The 24023-nt window shown below is 38.7% G+C and overlaps 3 protein-coding genes across 21 annotated transcripts in view; 2 read left to right on the top strand and 1 right to left on the bottom strand.

Moving 5' to 3' along the window:
• cacna1c (calcium channel, voltage-dependent, L type, alpha 1C subunit) overlaps window positions 1-10304 on the top strand; it is a 171060-nt gene extending 160756 nt beyond the window's left edge. For all 19 annotated transcript variants that reach the window (XM_016677613.1, XM_016677602.1, XM_016677612.1 and 16 more), the window contains one exon: window positions 747-10304. In XM_016677613.1, the coding sequence (XP_016533099.1) occupies window positions 747-1238 (492 nt within the window). In that variant the 3' untranslated portion in view covers window positions 1239-10304. The remainder of the gene's footprint in view (window positions 1-746) is intronic.
• Window positions 10305-13449: 3145 nt separating this feature from the next.
• On the bottom strand, window positions 13450-17979 carry LOC103146492 (zinc finger protein 34-like). The gene is made up of 8 exons (XM_007564440.2): window positions 17810-17979; window positions 17414-17616; window positions 16565-16675; window positions 16350-16445; window positions 15983-16093; window positions 15026-15143; window positions 14732-14932; window positions 13450-14645 (listed from the first exon to the last, which is right to left on the bottom strand). The coding sequence occupies exons 1-8, from the start codon at window positions 17955-17957 to the stop codon at window positions 13618-13620; spliced, it is 2016 nt and encodes a 671-aa protein (XP_007564502.1). The 5' UTR covers window positions 17958-17979; the 3' UTR covers window positions 13450-13617.
• Window positions 17980-18603: 624 nt separating this feature from the next.
• Window positions 18604-23111, top strand: tspan33a (tetraspanin 33a). The gene is made up of 8 exons (XM_007564438.2): window positions 18604-18931; window positions 20394-20451; window positions 20575-20702; window positions 21317-21391; window positions 21561-21656; window positions 21917-22045; window positions 22158-22319; window positions 22399-23111. Exons 1-8 carry the CDS (start codon window positions 18830-18832, stop codon window positions 22498-22500), a joined length of 852 nt encoding a protein of 283 aa, XP_007564500.1. The 5' UTR covers window positions 18604-18829; the 3' UTR covers window positions 22501-23111.
• The last annotated feature ends 912 nt before the right edge of the window (window positions 23112-24023 follow it).

Genomic DNA, 24023 nt, shown 5'->3' with positions numbered 1-24023 from the left:
GTATTCAGTATCATTTACTTTGATGGTTTCAAATGGAAAAACATTACAACTATCTTCAGAAGTCATCTAATTAGTAGTCTACTGAACCATCAGAAAAATCAGTTTGCTGAAAATTTTATGACAATAACTAAAAGCCGTTACCTCCTGCATTTCTGTGTGATCTTTAAATCGTTATCTCTTGCAATGAGTCTGCAGTACAAATGTTGTATTTCTCTCTGAGAAGGTCTTGTTCATATAAGCCAAAGACAGTGTGACGTCAGATCGTCAGTTCTCGAATTCCCGAAATCACACAAAACCTCATAAAAGTGTACGAAGCGTCAGTGTGATCCCGCCACAGAGGGTTAAAAAAAAAACAAAACAAAAAAAACTTCTGGGGTCTTTTAATAAAGGTTTTAAGAGGTATGGAGCAAACTACAAGACAAATTTGGGGTAGAACGGACAGAGCCGCCGCCCAAAGACCAAACTAAAGAAGAATGAGGAAAATCTTAACTCTCAAAAAGACTTATAGTGTTAATTGAAGCATTAGGTGGCTCTACAAAGTATTGACTCAGGGCAGCTAAACAGAATGCATACCATTTAAATGCTGTTTATTTTAATTCTTAATTATGCATGACTTCATGTTTACCCATCAGACAAAATCTGATTAAAACATACTTTTGGCTGTAAAATAAACATGATTTTCAAAGGCTTTAGCAAGGCACTAACTCCTTGCTCCCTTTTTCTTCCTTATGCTTTTTGTTTCAAAGGTTCTTATATCAGAAGGTTTGGGTCATTTTGCCCAGGACCCTTCATTCATTGAGGCAACCAAAGCAGAGTTAGCTGATGCCTGCGACATGACCATTGAGGAGATGGAGCACGCAGCCAGCAACATTCTCAATGGCAACACCGCCACAAACCCTACATCAAGCACCTCTTCCACCTCTCAGCACAGCCCTAATGGCAGCCTCCCCTGCCACAATGCAGCAGCAGCTGCAACGCACAGGGACCGAATCACCGGCCTGAGTCCAGGCGACGCGGAGGCAGAGGCCGGAGGGGGCAGGGGCTACATCCACGGTCCATCCTCTATAGAGGAGCGACAGGAACTGCTATCTAGAGTGGGAGGGCGAGAAGAGGAGGAGGAAGAGGCAAATGTGAGGGAAGAGAGGCCCCACAGAAGTTCAGCTGTGGTGGCAGGAGCACGGCAGAAGAACAGCAGGCTTTTGGAGGATGAGGATTTGGAGTGCGTGACGAGCTTGTAGGTGCCGCCTTGGCAGCTTTGATCAGCAAACTGGCCCGTCAGAGGCTGAGGTTTGTCAGTGCTGGCGAACAGTGCGGCGGCTGGTTGGCTCACTCTGTCACTCTGGACAATGGCGGCCAGCGATGCACCTTTAACACAACAAGACTTTGTCGGGTTTAATTGAGTTAGTATGTGTGTCTGCAGTAAAGTATATCAGACTATATACTATCTGAGTGTGTGCTTCTGTGTGTCTGTGTGTGTGTTTTTCTCTATTTGTACTCGTATGTGTGTGTTCACCACACGTGTCAGAGTGTGGCTCTAAAGTGCCTCACAGTTTTATCATGTCCTCAACCTGGGATGAGCAGGAAAATGGAGATAAGCAAAAAAAAAAGACAAAGGACAGACTGAATGGAAGAAAGATCAAACAAAGAAGCAGGAAGTCCTTTTATGGACAGTACCGTTAATGTTTTCATTTCCTATGCCTAATTTGGTAGTGTGTTATTGTTGTCTGACTGGCCGCCATGACGCCAGGTAGAGGACACGAGACCAGCTCATGGAGGGTCTCTTGAAGATTACCATCTGACCACAGCCCCTCCTGTGGTCAAAGGTCAACTCGTTCTTCGTTCAACGATGAATAAGCGCTGTATTGTGTAAAACGGGGACAAGAATGCCCCGTTTAAATCCCGTTTCCTCCTCTTCCAAAGCTACGGGAACCTGGAGCACAGTCCTGCCAGCCCGAGAGTGGATTTAGGGGGACACGCTGCCCCCCAGCCAGGTGTGGGAGGGAGGATTGGAGGAATGATTTAGCAGCCACAACAGGGCTGTAACAGGAAGGGGGGAAACTTCCTGGCCAACAGGGAGATGGCTGGCTCTTTTTTTCTCTCAGCTGGTTTTCTCAGCTGGACTCCAGCATGAGACCAACTCACCTCGACATAGCTCCACCACATCCACCCTTTCCTTGTTTGGCTCCACCAAACAGGAAACTAGAGGAGCAACTGGTGGCTAAGCAGAGACAGAAAGTACCCTTCAGCCCCCTTCTCTGCCTCATACCTCACTGTTCCTCACTCCTTTCTCTATCCTATCCTTCCTCCCTCTCCTTTGCTATCTTACAACCACTCACCCCTTATAGCTGGATTTTTGTGCTTTTTTCAGCACTTGAGGAGGCGAATGTTTGTCATGCAGGGCTACCCAGATGGTAAAGTGGAGGGAAGAATGGGAGTGACCAATTGAAAGGAAGAAATAAAAAGAACACTCTGGTCAAGGGGGTGGGGGTGTTCCGCAGCAGAAATGCCGTCAATCAACCTCACTTCCTTCTCTGGGGCACCTCCTCTTCCTGTCAGCTTGGAATCCTGTCGGATTTGCTGCCACACACTCTTTCTACAGACCGTGCCCACTATGTATTTAACAGTTCAATATTGTGCAAAACTGGCTAGCCATGACAATATTTTGTTTTATATTCATGACGTTATTGTTTTAATTTATCTTTGATTTGTTTGCACAATCGGGGTGCTGGTCTTATAAATGTATTTTTGCTCGGTTTATTTTTAGGAAAAAAATTTTTAGAGGTTTTAAGTATCGAAGCAGGGCGTAGTGTGTGCGGGTGAGTGTACCTATAAATGTCTGTGCATATGCGAGTCTGCATTTTAGTACAACTTATGAGTGTGTGAGATGGAGTGTGTGTGCGCGTGTGTGTGGGAGGGTCTTTCTCTCTATCTGTATGCACCTTTTACAGATTCTATTTATTTATTTATTTTTTCCAGAAGAGAAAATATGTGGGAATGTGTGCGTGTTTTCTTGTGTACTATAAAAAGCTGATTTTAAGCCTATACAGTAAATTAAGGTAGCATTACAAGTATGTTATGTGTGTGAGAGGGTGTGTCTTTGTAGTAATGGGCCTCCTTAACACAGGGTTAACGTGGACAGGCATACTTCCAAAGCTTTGTGGTTACGTTAGCACGGTTTTTACTTTTCTTAGCCAAGAGGCCGAGAGAAAAGTGTCATTTTTGAACTCTAGTCATTGCATAGCTTTTCTTTACTCCCCCATTTGGATATAGGCTGGGGTGAGGTCTGTGGTCAGATAAAACTGCTGATCAGGAAGTGTACAGTATTTGGCCAGAGGTCACAGAGCCTTTCACATAGGGATGTCTTAATCCGAAGTATTTGCCTCCAGTAAACAATTCAAACAATACAAGAGTATTGGCATTTTGTCAATACAGAATGAAAGTTCAAAAGTTCATCAAGATTGATGCCATGTATGTGCCTGAAAACCAATATAAATATTTTCAAATTGGCACTTTATTATAATCGTCATGAATAAATCATTAATTAACTATGATAAATCGCCTTTTTAAGTGCTATTTTCCCAGCACAATTACATTTAAAAAACACTTAAATGGAACCTGTCCAATGACACAAAGTAGGTTATAAAACATGTCCAGGTCTAAAAAAAAAAAAAACTAAAAAAATTTTTTTTCAAGAACGGAAGAGAAACAAAGTCGGTGACATCTCAATACAGCCTAAAGAGGGTTACGGTAATTTCCCGACTCCAGCAAACCATCGGGGGCCACATAATCCACTAACACAGAAAACACACAACAGTGATAAATCTTCCCAGGAGTGGCAAAAGAAATTATCATTTGAAAACTGCATTTTGTATTCACTCAGGTAATCTTTTTTACTGATATTAAAAAGTCTTTGGTTATCTGAAATATTTAGGTTTGGCAAATAGCCAAAAGCAGAATAAATCTCAAAGAAAACAAATACTTGTCAAAACCCTTTCTTGTATCGATTTGAAAAAGGGAGAAATCCATTATCGATTATTAATTCACCTATGATTCAGTATTTTAGGGGACGTGTGGCAACTTTATACACTTTACCAATGACACTCTGGACATAACGTTAGATTTTTTTCTCACTAAAGGAGTTTCTGCAGGACCATGCTATGTTTAACATATATCTGACTTGGCACATGTAGATAGCCTTCAATAAGCTCACATGTTGCTAACGCTTACGTTTTCATGCAGAGTAGTTTGCTGTAGTGCTAAGCAAATGCCAGCAGGTTTACTCTGTTTTGTTAAAAGTTGTTTATAAAGTGGCTTGTTGGATATTCCAGTGTGGTTCCAGCTCATCATCTTTGAACATAACTTGCACGAGAAGTTGTTCCTTGGCTTAGGGCACCTAAAATCTGCCACTATTTCTGGTCTCAGGAGTTGAGTTCAGTGTTCAGACTCGGGACATCCCTAATTACTACAGTTGCACTTCTCCTTATTCGTAACGACAGAAAAGTTTAAATTTATACTGCCACAGTGACACATCCATGAATACCTAGGGCTGTTGTCCAGTTGCTGCAAGACTTAATAAAACCTCTTTGAGACTCCGATCACAAAAATATTTTATTCCCAACACACAATCGAGAAACATGGATTTTCAGAGTGATTTCATTCACTGGTTACATTGGTTGCTGGATAAATTGTAATACAAGCTAGAGCCATTTATCATGTATGATTATGCATCAGGAAAAATAATTAGGTCGCCTTGAAGGGAGAACGGCTTTAAGATTTTTTTTTGTCTCCAACTAAATAGCAGGTTAATTTTTTTATATAATAAATTCACATGTATTACTTAATTATAAAGTGGATCTACTCGAGACAAGGTCATAGCATTTTTGGATCTGAGATGCAGCTTTTTGAGGAACTTTTGAGGATTTTTTTAAACAAACAATTTAGATAAGAATCTAAATAAAGCAAAGAAAACTCAGTAAAATTGCTAAAACTTAACTCAGATGTAAATACATCAAAATATTTGATTGAAACAGCTAAAGCTGAACCAAAGTCGTATATATTTTTAAGCCATTACTGACAAGAGTAATTTTAACTAAACTCCAACATGTTGGAAAAGCTTTTGTCATCCGACGTCCCATTTTTATAAATAAAAGTGAAATAAATTACAGCTCACACAAAAACACCAACATACATCAACATATGCCCAAAAGATTTTTTTTTCCTTGGATTTCCCATCACTGTCGTGCTCTACATGTGAAACAGAGCAGGTTTGTGGCAGCGGAGAGTATGCATAAACACACTGCCATACACTGCATCCTGTGCCAGTAACAGACTTCTGTCATTATTATGCAATCTAAATGTGAATGTTGAGTGGGTTTATAGCTGCAGTGCTGTTACCGTCTTGTGTTTCTGACAATATCCTGAAGTTTGGGTCCTCACCTTCCCAAACTTCCACAGGAGCCTGTGGCTTCCTTAAGACCACCTTGGCATTTCTTACAGTTTATCTGAACTTGTCTGGAAACCCAAACTGAAAGTTCATTTCTTGGCCATTTGCTCATTTACGTTTTAAGCTGTTTCAACTGAATGTCTAAGGTGGAGAGATATGGTCTGCTTGAATCCTGAGCAGCATTTAAATTCAGATAAAATAAGCACTGTCTATCATTGTGTCTTGGTTTCTGTTTTTTTTTTCTTCTTTTTTTTCATTTTAATAGTTTGGAAGATGCTACTCTTAAATATTTATATTCATCTACTGACAGATATGGGGACTGTCTCAATGACAGATGTTATATATATACTGTAATTTATTTATGGTGAAAAATGTTCACTTCTTTTATCCTGACATATGCACAAAGCAGTCTGCGCATATCAGAAGTGCCCCAACCAGGCTTGCTTTGTGTTTTTCTTTTGCCAGTGTGAGAGATTCAGAGCCTTGTGGCGTCCCCGTGTGAAGTCAAGCAGCATTGCCGTTAGCATGACCGTTGAGGTGTTGTGTTGCAGTGTAACGATATAAGCAGGTGGGAACCTGCAATCCACAAGATATGCAAAAACAATGCAATAACTATGACTGTGTACAAAGTTCCTGAAGTAAACATGTGTGAAAGTCTACAAAAAAAGGAAAATCTGCTTCAAGATGTGTCATTTTCTCATTAACTCAGTGGTTTCCACAAAACAAAAAACCTAAAATACTTGAAATCAGGTACATTACAGTGCAGTATACTTAAGTTGTATTTATGTCTTTTGTCGCACTAGAGTTTTGGTTGAATCTGACCTGCAAACAGTGTTTTTTCTTGCTGCTGAATAACAATCTAGTTACAGCCGACTCACAGTGGAAAAAAAATATTCTTTGTTTTTCGATAAGCAGGAAAACGCAGCTCGCTTCATGTTCCTGTCTCGACCCCTTTGTGGATTTGTTTTGCTTTTTAGGTGCATTTCTGAACGAGTTAAACTATTTTCCTCAGATTCATCGGCATCGAATGAAGTCTGCATGTTTAGTTGTTTCATACTCATTACGTATCATATCACCTTGACAAACAGTAGCGTTTTCTACCTATAGTGCACATTACAACATTGGACTTGTGGCAGAGAGATATCTGGAAGATGATTTTGCATATCTTGTGTTTTATGGGCTTGTTTTGTACTTTCTGATACCCTGAGCTACCGAAAGATGTGAAAACATTAGTACGCAGAATACATTATTAGCTCCCAGGCCTAAACAGGCGTTTCTAACACGAGTTTTATTTTGCTTGTCATTACTAATTTGCTCTGCAGACCTATAGAAGATGAGCCAGTGGCAACTATTTCTGTTAAAAAGGACCAAAAAGTTCATATTTTCTTCATAAAAGTATGTTTTACCAGTCCAACGGTAATTATGTGAAGTGGTGAATATGACAAATCTGCACGATTACTACACATATTAATCAAAAGCATTGTAATTTGTTTCTGGTTTTTGTGCTAGTTCCATCCACCAAATGGAAACTGTGGATCCGTTACATCACTAAACCCGTTCCTACTCCTGCGTTTCACGAATCCCTGCTGTCTTTATGTACGTTTGGAGTAACAGTGGGTCAGACTGATTTACTCAGTCCATGCTTTGATGAAAATTACTCCCTCTGCAGGTCAAAGTGAAATAATATACTGAAGTGAAAGCAAAGATTGATAAATGCTTGATTTTCTCCCTACCCCACTTTTGGCAGAATGATGACAATCTGGCGACTGATGACAATGGGAAGGCTATTTTGGAAAGTATTTGAGGGAATGATATTGGGAACTTTTTGGGTGGCTTAAGTTCTTACATGGTGGATTATATATTAAAATAACGTTCACATGCATGAGGCTCTCTCTCTTTAGAGGTATAAAGTATTGGTCCTATATAGCGGATTATATCTTTTTTCTCACCACTAGCTAAAGATTGTATATTTTTATATACTATATATAGCAAAAATGTATACAAATATAAATATTTAATCACAAGAATGTCAAGATAAGGAGCGGGAAGGGGACCTATATGAGAATGTATTTGGACTGGATGTCTTATTTGGGCCTAATGATAGGTGGCACTCCCAATGCGTTGACTGTGTTTTTAGCCAAAAGTAAAACCTGAAATAATATGGTTTTCTGAAGAAAAACATAACATCGTTCCTTGTTGCACATGATAAGCTTGCAAAGAGAAACAAAACTGTTCGCAACATTTCTGGAAATTTTGAAAATATTGCTGATTGGAAGGTTTTCATAGGAATTGATGCTAATAAACAGGAAATTAGGGTCATAAGTAAAAATATTTTCCATGGTAGACATACTTAAACAATAATACCCTGCCTTAGATTTATACAAAAATACAATCAAAATTTTAAGTAGTACAAGGAATCAAATGTATGGCTTTAATCTTCTAGTGCTCTGGAGTCAAACATGTGACCTTAATTCAGTTCAATCATCCATAATGGTCCAGGGTTTTTCCCAACCTAATTTTCTTGTTAAAAGGCAAACATTGTAGTTTAAACTTTACGTTCACTCCTACAAATTCATGTTAATTTCCATGGAGAGTTTCCAACTTTGAAAATTCCTGAAATTTTGCAACTACAGTACTTTTGTGCAACTTGTATACAAAGTAATCTGAGGATGTTGGTAACCATTTGAATCATTCTGCTGCATTTCGGATTTTCCAGTCCCACAAGTACAGCAAAATGTTGGGTTGGAAAAAGACTAAGTGAAAACAGTGGAGGTCTGATCACCATTAATGTTTCAACTTCAGTAAAAAAAAAAAAAAAGAAAAAGAAAAAGTAGGATGTTAAACAGATGTTAAACATCACGGCATTTCTGCAAGACACATGACAAATGTTGGTCTATTTTAATCCGCAGACAGACCTGAAATCTAACATGCTTTTGCTTGCGTTTGTCTTCGACACGTCAACCTACCAGCAGCCTGTCAACACAGGTCAAGGTCTGCTCATAAACCCCAACTGTAGCACTGAGAGGCGCGTCTCTCTGGAAGTAGTCCTACATCAGCAAAACACGCATTATCCTAGCAACAAACCAAAAAAGAAAAAGAAAAAAAATCAACCTCTAAAGGACTAGATTTCCATATATTGTGAATAATCATAATTGTGTAGCTTCTATGCTTATCTTCCAAGATGAATTTGGAAGACTTGAACTACATCTGTATAGATTTTTATCTGCATTTTCTGCAGGCTAAAACGCAACATACATGTAGGTTCGCGTCTGGCTAGTTGATTTCAGCTTCACGCCGATACGATGCTCCTGCTGCTTTTTACACTGCAGGTTCCAGATGTAGAATCAGAACAAATTGTGTTATGTTAAAGGTTTTAAAAGAACATTTCATGTTTTTAAAGAACATGTTGGGTTGATCCTAAGAATGAAGTTTGAGCAGATTTTCTTTTTGGCTAAGGTGATCTGAATGTAGTTATGTTTCTGTGACAGAAAAGATGCGATGAGGGTTTGAATGATGACAGAGGGAAGCTGCTGCAAATTATTTTAAACCACATACAATATTAAAGTATTAAGAGTTTTCCATTTTTGCAAGCATGAGGCTGGGAGAGAATTTTTCTCACGTTTTCTTAATGTGGATCTATCATTGTTGCAACTGAAGTGCTTTATATTTTTCTTGTAAATCACAGTTTTTGTTGTTCATGGAAAAATCATGACAAAATATTTTAAGATTGCTATTTTGAATAGAGATTATTATCTTTTCTAGGTGAAGTTAGCATAGTCTGTTGATGGAAAAAAATCTAATTAAAAACACTGATTCTTCTGTTTTTGGAGGCCATAAAGAAACATCTCTGTGTTTGCTATACAGATATTATTTTGATTATATTGATAAAGCAGACAGAAAGAGGGCAGAAAGTAAAAGATGGGATATATTAATATATTTAAGTGATTTCAATGAAACTGATGTATTTTAGATATTAAAATTATAGAAGGATATCAAAATTACAAAATGTAAAATGACAGCTTTATGCAGGATGTTGCATTCTGTTGTATGATTTTGATGTTTAAATAATAATAATAAAACAAAAAAGAAAAAAAAAAACATCAGATTTTCAGTTCCCATGTTGTGAGAGTTTTGGAATTGTGCAGATGCTGGCTTTTTTCTATTTTTGACCTAGAGGGCAGCAGTGTTCCTGGTTTTATCATCAACAAGATGCTTCCATTAAATTGACACGAGTTTACTTTTTGCAAAGATTTCTTGTTATCGTTGTTGCTTGTGCAAAAAAAAAAAAAAAAAAAAAAAAAGGAATCTTAATTATGTGTTTATTGATAAAATAGAAGTACAGCTAAGAGCAGTGCAGGATTCTGCAGAAACTGTACAGGGATGATGTATGGAAGGTATGCAAAACTACCACATAAAAACACTTAATTTGCAATCTGTAAAATATGCTTTGGTTTATTGTTTTTTTTTGTGGGGGGGGTGTCTGTTTTGCCAGTGTGGTACTTCTTTACTGAGCATATCAGAGGTTGGTGGTGATGAGCTGCCTGCTTCTTTTTTCTCTGGAGGCAACAGAAGAGATTTGCTTGTACTGTAGGATTTAATCAGCATGCAGAATAACTATGTATAAATCACCCATTGTGTAGCAGCACATACATCAGCACCTTTATGTCAATAGGATGACTGTTTTAATAGGTCGTTGAAAAGCCTTGTGCTTCTTCCTTTGATTTGTTTGTATTTTTTTACGGTTATGCAAACAGAGTAAACCCCAAAATCTTGGAAACTCCACAAACGTGGCACAAACATTGCTTCTTTTTTTTTTTTTTTAAAGAAGAAATTACACCCAAACCCTCTTTCATTTATATTACTGAATAAAATACAATGTACGTGTAATGCAAATCAGTGTATTGGACCCCAGAGGCATATAGGAGCAGCTTTGCAAAGCAGCAACAGTTCTCATCATCATTAGAATTGAATGTTTCTGCTTGCATTTCGTCTCTTCCTGCTAATTTTACACACAAGAGCTACTTTATGTTGCACTAAAAATTATTTTAAAAATCCATAAAAGTATCCCTTGAATGTAGGAGACAGTGGTGATCTTACTGGAGATGTTAAGGGTGAGACAATAGAGTGAAAGAACAGTATTTCATAGCCAATTATCTTAGCCCCCACGTCACTTAGGTCTCTGCAGGTTTCTCTTTTTACAGCACAAAGAGTTAGGTACATATGGGCCTTGTGTGTCTATGTGATGCAGCTTTATTAGTGTTTTCATCTAGTCGTCGTTAGCAGCATGAGATCCACAGCAACGTGTAAGGTAAAGGTTAAGGAAAGCTCTTTTTCATTCCTTCTTCACCCGAGTGAATGCCTGAGGTGTGTGGGTTTGCTCTCCTATCATCAGCAGTGTCTTATGGTCCTATTTGTGTCTTCAGTTACTACTCATGCAAAGTGTTAAAGGGCCATCACTGATAGGACTGAGCAGTTTGTTTTTATTCATCTGAAAGATGTTCCTCATCGCTCCATTTTCTTTCAGAGGCAGGTGATCACACCGAGACCAATTTGTTGTAATGTTAGCAAAGGCGCTACTGTTAAATGTGATATTAACAGCACTATTTATGGTCTAAATAATGAATTAGAGTATATTATTGTGCTTGGTAGCTTTGGAGGCAGGTGGCCATTTTTGTAGTTCTTAAACATAAGCCACTCCCCCCTCCACAGCAGGTGGGATTTCATTCATACCAATTTTGCAAAGTGACACTGGCCCAACATATTTTAGTTTCCTTACATTGTCATTTGGTCTCTTAGCGATGACTGCATGGTGTCTTAGTTTACACACCCTTATTTTCTTCTTCTCTTTCTTTTTTTCTAAAGATAATTTTTTTAATTATTATTATTATTCTGTCAATTTAATTTAGGTATTAGAAAGGGAAAGAATACAAATTAAATAAATCAGAATATTAATTCAATCACTTTTTCTACTCCTATTTTCCATAAAAATTAAAGTAAAAAAGAAATAAAAATAAAAAAAAGTTGATTTGTAAATATGTACAGTTTGTATCTGTAACTTGTCAGTCTGTCATTGGTGACAGAGTCTGTCTTGCTTATAACGCACGCTACCAGTAAATAAAAAAGGAAAAAGTATATTTAGACTGTATGGTCCCTTGAAGCAAGTTTTAAATTAATATCTGATGTATATTCCTGTAACATTGCATTTTTATCTGAGGAATGATGTTATTAAAAAATTGCAAATAAATTGCATTTCCTACAGCTGTTTTGCTTTTCCTTCCACATGCGTCACACTGGACATCATGGTAGGCAGGTGTTAGGAACCTCTGTTGATGTTTTAGTGATGTGATCCTCTGTCACAAAGGTCAATTGTCAGCTGGAGAATTAGAAAATAGTTAACTGAAAACTATCCTCCTCTTTAAACTATATTCAGTTGAGGTTACCGCCACAATTTATTTATTTTTAGTGCCAAAACAATTTAAAAATACAGTTTTAAACTTAGTAGCATTCACCTATTTTCTCAATATTTTGTACAACACCCCTTTAAACTTAATGGCTTATTTTGAACATCCTTCCAGAAGTTTCTCAAAATAGCTTACTGGAGTTTTGGCCCTTTCCTCCAGACAAAACTGGTGTAAATGAGTCTTTACAGTTCTACAACATTCTATGAGCAGTGCCTCTCACAGTTAGGCTTTTCTCAATAAAAAGATATTCAAATCCCCAAAAAGCTGTACAATTCAAAGTAAAAAAATAAATAAAAAATATTCTGTGGCGCCTTTGGAAGGTGAACTGTTCAAAGATACAGAATAAACACACTCGTAACATTTCTGCTGTACGAAAATATATTTTACTCACCATAGATGCTCAGTAGAACCCGAATCCAGTTTCTTTTTTATGCTGCATCTTTCAAAAATCCGTCCTCATGGCCCCAAAAGTGCACACACTGCTGTAAACACAATCCCTCTTTGAGTTCTTCACAAGAAGCATGCAAAAGTAGTAAAACGCAATAATACGGTGACCACACGACCATATGTTTCTAAAAGCAACAACTTTGAACCTGAACAGTCAGTTGAACTAGAACTTTGACAAGTACCAGGGCCGCCCTACTTTTAAACTATGGGGCTTGTTGTGCTTACTCGTGGTTCGGAAGCAAAAAGTCCGAACCGTAATCTCCCTCGTTACTTTATCTCTGACAGTAATGACAACAAACACACATTACGGCAATATACTTGAAAATAACACAAAATAAAGTAAAAACATTGTCCATTAGAATGGATGAAAATGTTTAAAAAGTACATTTTTATAATAAAAATGTCCGAGAATATTGCCTGCTAGCATAAGCTAAAGTTAATGTTAACTACAAAGTTTAAAGAAAACAAAACTCACCTTCGTATCCGTGAATGTATGACGAGGCGTACATCTTAAAACCCTTCTCCAAATGTGTCTCCAGCTTACTTATTGAAGTAATTGTTACCTTGGGAAACCCTGCAAGCACTTAGAGTAAAATACCATTTTCAATAGACCGGAAGTGACCGAGGCGCTTGTCTCCGAACACGGAAGGTTTAAAATGCAATTAAACCTGGTATTTTTTTTTTTATCTAAATTGATTTACCATACCATACCATACCAACTTTATTTATAAAGCACTTTAAAACAACCACAGCTGATATAAAGTGCTGTACATTAAAACAACATAATTAAAAAAAATTCTAAAAAGATTTCTAATAGATTGATTAAAGTAATTTTTGACAAAATAAAATAAATAAATCCAAATAATTAATTAGTTTGTAAAAAAAAAAAAAAGGCTGCAAAGCAAAGAAAGGCATAACTGTGTGAAAGCTTTCTTTGATTTTAAAGAAAGATTGAATCAAACTTTCAATAATTATGAGACCTGCAGGACAGTCAAAACAGGCCGCCATCTGACTCAGGTAATTTTGAAGTATTCATATTTGTCAGAATAACAGTTTCACATTTCACACAGAAAGAGAAAAAGAAAGACAATTCAATGAGAAGGCATCAACTAGTAAATGTATTTTAATAGGTTCCATAACAGGATTCACCAAAGTGAAAAACTGTAATTACTAACACAGTGTTTTACTGACCATATCATTGAAAATATGCCAAAGGATCCTGAAAACCATAGTTACAAGTATTGTTGTGTGACCAAAGTCAAACCACTAGCAGTCAGGTTTATGAGTTGCCATGTGTCTTTTCATATTCCCCTGCTGGGAGAATTCCCGGTCACAGTTGGGACACTTGAAAGGCTTGACCCCGTTGTGGCTGAGAGAGTGCCTCTTGAGACAGTTCAGGGTAAGAAAACGTTTGGGGCACTCGGCGCACAGGTACGGACGATCCCCCGTGTGAGAGCGTGTGTGGACAACGAGGTGACCCTTGCTGGAGAAGCCCTTCCCACAGTGGATGCAGGTGTACGGCATCTCGCCCGTGTGCGACCGATTATGCAGCCGCAGCTCCCCGGACGAGAGGAACGCCTTTCCGCAGGTGGTGCACAGGAAGTTCCTTTCCCCCTTGTGCATCTGCATGTGTCTAACGAAGCCGTTTTTGCTGAAGTGTCTTTCACAGATATCGCAGAAGTTGGGGGGACCGTCATGCAGGTGCTCGTGCTGCTTGAGAGAATACTGGCACAAGAATCCCTTGTTGCATTCCTTACAGGTGAACTCTCGCCCTCTTTTGTGAAGTCTCTGATGGTAATAGTACCCAGACTGGCTTGTAAATCCTTTCTCGCAATCAATGCAGCTGTAGCGGAAGGAGTGGAGCTTCAAGTGTGTCGTAAGCTGGTTGGGATGTATAAATCTCTTCTGGCACGTTGGGCATTTGAGTTCTTCTTCTGTGAGGCTTTTCTTCACCGGTCGCGTACTCAGGAACCTTTTATCTTCCCCTGTGGGCTCTTTCCGTTTCCGCCGACTTTTGTTTTTCGCCCCGTCCTTCTTCTGGTCATGTTCCCCCTTTTTGTCAATGCTGTCTTTCTGTTTGGCTCTCTGCTGATTCTTTAGGTTGTCTTCAGCTTTCTTGCTTTTACTTTTCATCTCCTGGCTTTTCAGCTGATTTTTGTTGACCTTTTTAACTGCCTTGGGGTTCTGAACAGGAGCCGTCCACTGCTGCTGACGCTGGACATTCTTTCGAACCGTCCTCTGTATCGGCTGTGTGCCTGGACTCTTGGTGCAGATGAATAAACGAGAGAGAGACCCTGAAAACACCAGAAAGAACATACTAGTTCAGTAGAGTAAAAAAAAACCATGTCCACTTAGAGAGTTTTTCTGGCCTTCAGCTGACCTGATTTATTTTTGGGCACCCAGTCTTCTGATGTGTCATCCAAGCTCTGATTTGAATCTTCCTCCAAGTCCTCTAGCGCCAGCGTCTCTTCATCACTGTCGAATTTATCATCGTCTTCTTCATCATCCTCGCTGAACTGATCGGTTTGAGTAGAGAGGGCCAGCGTGGATAATATTACATCCTCTTCAGTGCTTGAAGAAGCTGCTAAAGAGAAACTTCTTAAGCACTGGAGTCACTTTAGATGAAGAAAAAAGAAAAAAAAAGAGAAAAGAGACAGCAAATCCTTGATCTCACCTGAACTGAGAATCCCCAGCTCTCTGTGATGGAGCAGCAGAGTCTTCAGAGGAAAAGGTTCAGACAGATGATGTCCAAGGTCTTCTGAAGCAGATGATTCATTGAGCCAATTTGCAGTCTAAGAGGCCAGAGACATGCAGGTAGCTCAGTGATATTCACTTACACACTCCATTTAAAAAGGTTGATCACAATGAAGTCACGTTTTCTGATCATTGTTTTTTTTTCTCCACAACTTTTGTTGGCCTTTAGCATCACTTCCATAATAAACATACATGAATTTTGAGCATCAAGCGCATTGACATCCTATAAAATATTGTTTCCACGTAGTGCAAAACCTAATGTTGCGATGATGATTGCGTTACGGTATGTGCTGCAGCCCTACTAAAAAGGTTTGCATTTCATATAAGATCGTTTTTATTAAACTTAACAGATGTTTATCATTTGTACGACTACTTTAGCAGCACACGTGTCAAGGTTGAAACAGTTCCGTCTGTATAAGGCAAGGACAGATTTTCAGTTTTAAAAAGTTACGGCTTCAAAACCACTGAAATTTTTTTATATTATTGTTTTCCTAGAATTTTTTTTAATTAGATGCCAGCAAAGGCATAAGCCTATGCTCATGACTTGTTCTTGTGCATATAAGTCATCTTGCTAAAGCTAAGACTATTATAGTTTTCTATTACGTATAAGAAAGACAATTTTGTTAGTTGGGAAGTAGTCCAATTGCAAAAATCCCAGAGTCGTGGTGTGGAAGCTAAGAGAATATCATCACAACAAAGCTACGTTTTGCAAACTATAAGCAGCATACTGCAGGCTGGCTGTCTGAGGAGACATTTTTGTACTGATGCCATATAAATTTTGTATTTTTATCCAGGTTTTCATACTGACAAACTGCACATAGGCACTGACAAACGCAGGTACATGACTACTCCTCTTCTATAGAGGCTTCTAGAATACCTGCTGCAGGTCCGGTATAGGCAGCAGCTGCTCCAGCCTTGACAGGAGCAAAGACACAAGCTGTTGGATCCGCTGGTTGAAGGCCAGTCCATAGTGATCAGGAAAAACTTCCTACAAACATAACCACAAGAGTAGATTTAATTTAGTTTGACTAGCTTGTAATGTGACATATAAATAATTGCTACTAGACGTATTAGCATGATTAAATCAGATGCTAATTACATCCACTTACAAATGGTTTCCAGGCTACTCTGCAAAAGCTATGTCTGAAAAAGCTGGAATAATTTGTTTGGTTTTTTTTCTCTGATGTATAATTTCAGGCCTGTTCTTAGAAAACGTACTTACTTTAATGTTTAAATAAACTCACTTGGAAGAACAGTTCCTTTTCTAAGGGAACATTCAAAATGTTCTGCACCAAGCTCGCAAAGTTACTATAGGAAGTCTTCAGAATATCAGAGCTTTCCTGTCAAGAGATGGGCACAGAAAAGTTAGCAATTACCTCAATGGCTTTTTAAAAATATATATTTATATTATCATTACAATAATAACTGAGTAATATGAAAGCTTTCTTTAAAAGCTCACCATGTGTTCACTGGTGCTCAGTTCCAGGCAGCAGGTGTGGATTTTATCCAGGTGGCCTTGGATCGTCTTGATGTTAGCTACACCGTTGCCCCGACACAACTCCAGGACAAACTGCAGCAGCACAACGATTAGAGTGGAGTTATCAGGACAGAGAACGGGAAACATCAGTAAAAGGTGCAAGCATGTGGCAAATGGGAAAACTGCAAAATGAATCCTACACCCAGGATAAAACAGGAAGTTAACACCATTTCAAATCTGGGTTTTTATGCAATTTGTTGCCTCCTTCTAACCAAATGCAGTATTTTACAGAAATTGTATTACTTTCTTTTTACTCACAAGTTTGTCACCACCTTCAGTTCTGTGTCAACTCCGTCATGCACAGTCAACTCTGTCAGATGGACTTTTTGTTGTTTTTTTGTTTTAAATAGTATTTATTTTGTTTCTTGAGAAACATTTGTCTGTAAAACTGAGTAAAAATATCACTAATAGGGTATTTTAAAAATAATTTTATATTTATTTTGTCAGATGGTGATGACAAAGTTCTGGGTCAGGTTGATTAAAAATTTTATTTTTGAAAAAAAAATGTTGCAACTGGGAGCCTGCACCTTAGCATCTTTACATTTCCAAAACATTATTTGTCATATTTGCATACATAAGGTTGAGAAATAATAAATAAAAAAAAACTGGGGGAAATTTAAACCCATTTTGTCCCTATTCTCAACAATCACATAAATAAACATGGAAGAAGCTACCTGCATTAAGAAGTAAGAATACACCAGCTTAAGCTGAGTTGAATACCTGACAATCATCATCATCATCAGAGATCCAAGTTTAAAGTATCTTCCTCACCCTCGCTCTGAGGCCCAGGACGAGCTGACCCTTCTGACTAGGACTGAGAAGCTCCGGCACGATCTCTGTGGCCAGGTCGATGAAGTCCAGCAGCTTCTCATACTGGACGGCGCTGTCCTGCTGCACCGCTTTCCACACGAAGGCAGACATGAGCCTCACAGGAGGAACCAGCAGCTGCAAGGAGGCTGGAGGAAGCGGGGAGCCTAAAGGCGACACCACGGACATTACTCATATGATGTGAAGCAGACTCCGAAGATGAAAAGCAAGTGCATCCACCTCTCGACGCGGAGGAGAAAATGAGCTAAAATTAGCGTTGCCATTAACACGTTTGGAAATCCGCCGTATTTATAAAAGCAGCAAAACCAGCAGGGATGTGGGTGTAATTATCGAACAAACCTTTGCCACTCCGCACCATTTTTCGGTAGTGGAAACGCCTGAGCAAAGAAGCAAATTGTAATTTCACGTGAATCTTGCAGAGGCTCCAACAATAACTTCCGGACACACGGATGTTCTTCTTGTCTTTGTGGCGACGAGCAAACAACATTGCGGCGCAATACCGCCGCCTGCCGGTGACCACCGTAGATCAGAAAATAAATAAATAAATAAATAAATAAATAAATAAATAAATAAATAAATAAATAAATAAATAAATAAATAAATAAATAAATAAATAATGCTAGAATAGACAACTATTAAAATGTGTAAGTCTTTTCTGCGCAAGCCATACTTTTGAAAATTTTTGTAAAATACAGACATACTATATAGAGATATGGTTTTAGTTTTTCACATTGCATTAGTCAAAGAATATAGGACCGTTCTGACCACCTTCCAAATATCTTTAAGACATATGGACGCTTCTGAAATGTACAGTTCTTTGCACACAAAAATAGTGAAACTGAAAGAAAGAAAGACATTGATCATAACAATTAAAATGAAAACAATGGATTCTTCAACTCTGTCTCAGACCTTTAACTATACTTTTTAGAGGCATTTTCTCTTTTATTTATTTTTTTTTCGAAAATAAATAAATAAATAAATTCTTCAACTCTGTCTCAGACCTTTAACTATACTTTTTAGAGGCATTTTCTCTTTTATTTATTTTTTTTTCGAAAATAAATAAATAAATAAATAAATAAAATTGAATAAATAAACGTAAAGCAACAACCCATTCTCTTGCGGGGGATTCCGTCCGCACATTGTTTGTATCATGTGATCACCTGTGAAGGCGTGAGACAGAAACTTAACGCCCACTGCTGACGAGCCCAGTCAGGCTTTGCTGTCGCTGCTTGGAATCTGTCTGTTATTGGGGTCGGTTATCATTATGCTTATGACCACTAGCGTCGACTTCCACCAACACATTTTGGTTTTTGTGCGCAAACTTGGTTGAAGCGCCTTCGCGCTGCAGCAGGACCAGCCATGGCAGGAAACCGCAACGGCGCAACTGGATCCGACAAGGATTTCACTTTTGTCAACTCATTTGTGAAATACCTGCTGTTCTTTTTTAATTTAATGTTCTGGGTGAGTGATCAAAACCACTTTTATCTTTTTTTTTTCTTTTTTTTTGAATCTCTTTAGTGTTTTAAGTTAATAACTCATCTTGCCATCATAAAATGTGGTTATGTAAAAGCAACAATTTTAATAAGGTGTTTGATAAGATCTTTAAAAAGTTTATTTCTGCCAGCTTTGTCCCGTCCCTCTTTGTTTGGTTTTAGTTACTTTTTAACACAGAAAGGGTCACGTACTCAACCCTGAAGTGACCTTTACATTTACCTTAAACACAGCAAACAGGGAAGCAAGACTATTTTTTTTATAATCTAAGGAAGCTCAAATTTTATGAAATTCAGAGTACAGGTGATCACCAAATGGACTTTAGAAAGTTGGCCACAAAGGCAGATTTAGCAAATCGTCACACTTTTTAAAAAAAAGTCTTTTTAAGATCCATTGCACTTTTGCCAGATCTGAAACTTCACAATTCGAATGCATCTGAATGCAGATGGTAGAAGCGAAACTCCCTGCAGTGAGTCCGTCCACAAAGTTCATACAAAGGCTTTCGGCGTCAGGTGGTCTCTTGCAGCCTCTTCTGAGCTGGTTTGTTGTTGTAGATTAAACTTGCTGAGATTGAGAGACTTTTTGTTTGTCTTTCTGCTGCACAAAATGTTGAGTTGGGGGGGGAGAAACAAAACAAAACAAAACAACCCAAGATCTGACATGACCTTTCAGGTGTGCCCCTCTCAAATGAGATCAAGTCTCTTTATTAATTTGTATTCAACACTCTTGGTAAGCATGACCCGCGGCTGCTTAAGTAAGATAAGGCTGTGTGAGAACTTGAAGCTTGGAAAGCGTCGTAACTTTCTGCTGCCTCTGGCTATGTCGGGTTCAACATGCTCCGAGCAGACGTTTGCTGCTACACGTCTGTGTCGTTTTTCTAATCTTGACTGGTTCGGTTTTTGTCGATTTTTAAGATATTTTCTTGCACATTCCTATCTACACATGTTCCCAAGCCACCTGTGTGCTTCAGGTGTCACACCTGCTCTGTTTACTGTGCCGCCAGAAAACAAGGCAGAGAGAAATCAGTTCCCTTCCCGACAGTCTCTCTGGTAATTGGATCCATGTCATTCAGGGTGGACAGGGTTTGTTCCTGAACTCTTTCTTTTACTCCGTCGAGAATGGGAGACGAGAGCTGAATGAGACGCTTTAGTACTGATGGTGGAGGGAGGATTTCGCCACTCTACGTACTTTTCTTGGGAAGAGGAATGCTCAAGTTGGGACAGTTTTAGAATATTTCATCAGTGATCCAGCAGATATGACTCATAAACTCCCCCCTGCACATCTTTCTTGTTACTAAGTTGAAGTGTCTAGATGGCGCCACACCCCTGACAAGTTGAAACGCATAAAAATAGTTTTCGACAGCTGCTCTGATGAACATCCTCCTGTTTTCTGTGTGATTTCTTTCATTTTCCTTGTCCATCTTCGCCCACAGGTGATCTCCCTTTTAATGGTGGCAGTTGGCATTTACGCCCGTACGGTGAAGCATGCAGGTAAATTGTCAGACGTCCCCGCCGGGGTCGGGTACTGGGTCTCCGCTTTACTTCACCGGGCACGAGGATCGAGCAGCCGCCCTTAACGGGAAGCAGATGAAGTGCCTCCATCTTTGTTTGCAGAGGCAACCCTGACATCTCTGTCCCTGGATCCCGCCGTTATGCTGATAGTGGTGGGAGTCCTGATCTTCCTCGTCACCTTCTGTGGCTGCGTGGGCTCGCTGCGAGAAAACATCTGCCTCCTGCAAATAGTACCTGGGTTTTAAATGTCGTCTGCCATTTTTTATTAATCTGAGACTTAACTGTTTTATTTGGTGGCGTGCACATTCATGCACGCAAGAATGTGCAGTGAAATACAGTGCCTGGCAAGAGTATTCGTACTCCTTTTTCCTTTTTTTTTTCTCCGTTGTTGACACATTAAAGCCACGAGTTTGAACTGTGAAGAAAAGGGATTTATTTCAAATCGTATCGCAAATAAAAACCTGAAAAGTGTGGCAAGCCTAAGAGTTGCCTCTGCCAGCTTTGCTGATGTTTTTGCCTTTTTTTTCTTCTTTTTTTTCCCCTAGCCTGTCAGTATAATTGGACGAACAAATCTTTGAAATATAACTTCAGGCACATGTAGAAAACAAAAATACTGCTATATGTAAACATACTTCTATATATAAAAATGCTAGTGCATATCATTTTATTTCATTAAATGGCAATTTGTGGTTGAAAGGTAGGAAAATGTGGGAAAGTTTTAGGTGTGTGAGTGCAGGCACTGTACAAGGTCATGCAAACAATACATTTACATTAAGTTAAGTGATATAAAATGGTGAACTTTTTTTTTTTAGTAATTTTTTTTTTTTTTTTTTGCCCATCCCAGTTCTGCATCTCCTTGGTGGTGATTTTCATAATCCAGCTGGCTGCTGGTGTTCTGAGCTTCATCTTTTCAAATAAGGTAATCAAGCAATTAATTAATTAAATGTGAGCATAGATTTATGTCGTTTCAAGAAAGGCTTTTTAATCTGGTCAAAATGTAGTTTTTCAGTTCACAGAAATCCGGTTCAGTTGATGTCTTTATGTCTGAGATTTATTCATTTACTTATTTATTTATTTTCACCTTCAAGGCCAGACAGAAAGTAACAGAAGTGATCAATGATGCAATCGTTCACTACAGAGACGACGCTGATCTGCAAAACCTTATCGACTTCGGTCAAGAAGAGGTGGGTGTTTTGTCAAAACTGTGCTTAAACGTCTGCAGCAGAGGCAGAACCGGAGGATTGCCTTACTTTGGTCAGATCGGGGTTGTTTGTTTCGAAAGAATCAACTAGCATTGGATTTTCGATGTTACTTTAAAATGATCCGGAGGGAAGAACGTCTTGTACGTGAAACATGAAATATCTGCTCCTGTATGCTTCACTTGCATAAAAAATAAAAAATAAGTCATATTTCTGTATTGTAATTTTTCCCTCCTCCTCCTCAGTTTGGATGCTGTGGTGCTGCGACATACCTTGACTGGTCCAATAACATCTACTTTCACTGTAACCAAACCAACCCCAGCAGAGAGCGCTGCTCCGTCCCCTTCTCCTGTTGCATCCTCTCTAGAAACGAGGTCAGTCTGATTCAAAATGCAGACACATTAGGGTCTTTCTTTTTCTTCTTCTTCTGTGTTTCTGTTGTATTTTCAGTTTTAGACGTAAGGATTTCTCTCTCTCTCTGCGTAGAGTGTGGTCAACACCATGTGTGGCCAAGGCATGCAAGAACGTGAATTCGCAGAAGCTGGCAAGGAAATTCACACCAGTGGCTGCATCGACATACTGGATGACTTCATCCACAGCAACATGATCGTACTGGGCGGCATTGCACTGGGACTGGCAGTACCAGAGGTACACATTGGTGCAATAAGGGCACAAACGCTTGATCTTGCTGCAGCCAAATGTTCATCCTTGTTTTCCTCTCTTGCAGCTGGTGGGCATGATTTTGTCTCAGCTTCTGATGAATCAGATCAAAAAACAGATTGAGTTGCAGCAATACAACCTCAATCACAGTTCTGACCCGTGGAGCTGATCCTGGATCAGATTATTGCAATAACTGGCAACACATAGAGACTCGGTACAAACAAGCTTGTGTTTGAAGATGAGACACTTTGCTGCCACCTTCTGGACAGTCAAGGGGCTTGCATTTATCACACTGCACTGATTGTACTTGTTTTTTGTTGTTTTTTTTTGCTCATTTGTTTTCAGCGGGAAATATAAAGTTCTATGTTTTATTCATTTTTATTATATATTGTAAATACCTGAAAATTGTTTGTGATTTCAGCATTTAAGCGTATTTGTTTTGTTTATACTTGGAGATCATATTCAGTTGATTTCTTTAATGCCTCTGAGATGTTGTGTTTTCCATTCTGTTTTTGTTTTTCTTTTACTTACAACATATATCTGTCATAATGAATATAAATGTTTCAACTCTACACACCTACTCTTAAGGGAATATTGTTCTATGACTAATGAATAATGCCTACAAAAAAAAATAATGAAACATGCACATGTAATTTCAAACACATTCACATTAGCAAATCCCATTTTTACATATTACATTTCCTTTCACCGTGTTCCAAAAGGAGTAGGGGAAAATAAAAAAAAACCCTTAAAAGCGGAAATAAATGTTTCAACAGGGATGGTTGTATATTCCCCATTCATTTTCTTATGATTTCCAAACAGCATACGATTTACTTTCTTCACATTTGAAGGGACTGGATTCCTTGTATCAAACCAGTATATAAATTCTTTTGTTTTTCTTTTTGTGACCACCTTAAATCCCAACCAGATGTTAAAATGTTAAACTTTCTTCTTTTTCAACTTTAGTTTCTCTGTTTTTTTTTTTTGTTTTTTTTCCTGTTCAGTTTGTTGTTTATTGTACTATTCCAGCTCACCTCTGGGTGTTCGTATTGTTGTGGTCACTTTTTATTGCCAGCCAACTGACGTGTGTGCACTGCTACAGGCATACCGAGGCTACGCTTTTTAACACACTGGAGTTCCACGTAGATGCTTATTAAAACACACTTCCCTAATAATTCTCGGCATGTCGTCGCATCGTTAGACGCGCCGGTGCTTTTCGCCTCTTTGATGGTTTTGCTTTGACAGCTAAGGCTAGTGTTCACGCGAGAGGATTTGTAGTCGGACCGTTAACTGCAAACATCATCGGCCTCCTCATTTTTAGCAGCTCTCCGATGGCTGAACATTAAACAGAAAGCGCTGCAGCCTGCCGTCTCCGTTTCAGCCTCGTCTTCCAGTTAAAGGAAACAAACTCTTAAGGTGAAACATGATGCTCGTAATCTTTGGGAGCAGAGGCGGTCCTGTATGCACAAGCGGCCTTGACGCACTTCCCCAATCTAAACATCACATTCATCCGCGTGTTAACAGTTGCAGTGCTACTCCTGCCACTCAGCGGTGTTGAAAAGGGGCAATTGAAATAACTCCAATCAGACCAATCTTATATTTTATTTTTGATTCCACAGTCATATTTTGTTTTTCTAACTCATGTTTCAGAAATGGAACAATCGTGTAAATATTTTTATCTGAAAAATGTTA

The sequence above is a fragment of the Poecilia formosa genome, unplaced genomic scaffold (assembly GCF_000485575.1).
Source record: "Poecilia formosa unplaced genomic scaffold, Poecilia_formosa-5.1.2 Scaffold159, whole genome shotgun sequence".
Lineage (NCBI taxonomy): Eukaryota > Metazoa > Chordata > Actinopteri > Cyprinodontiformes > Poeciliidae > Poecilia > Poecilia formosa.
This window is presented reverse-complemented; position numbering and strand designations above follow the sequence as displayed.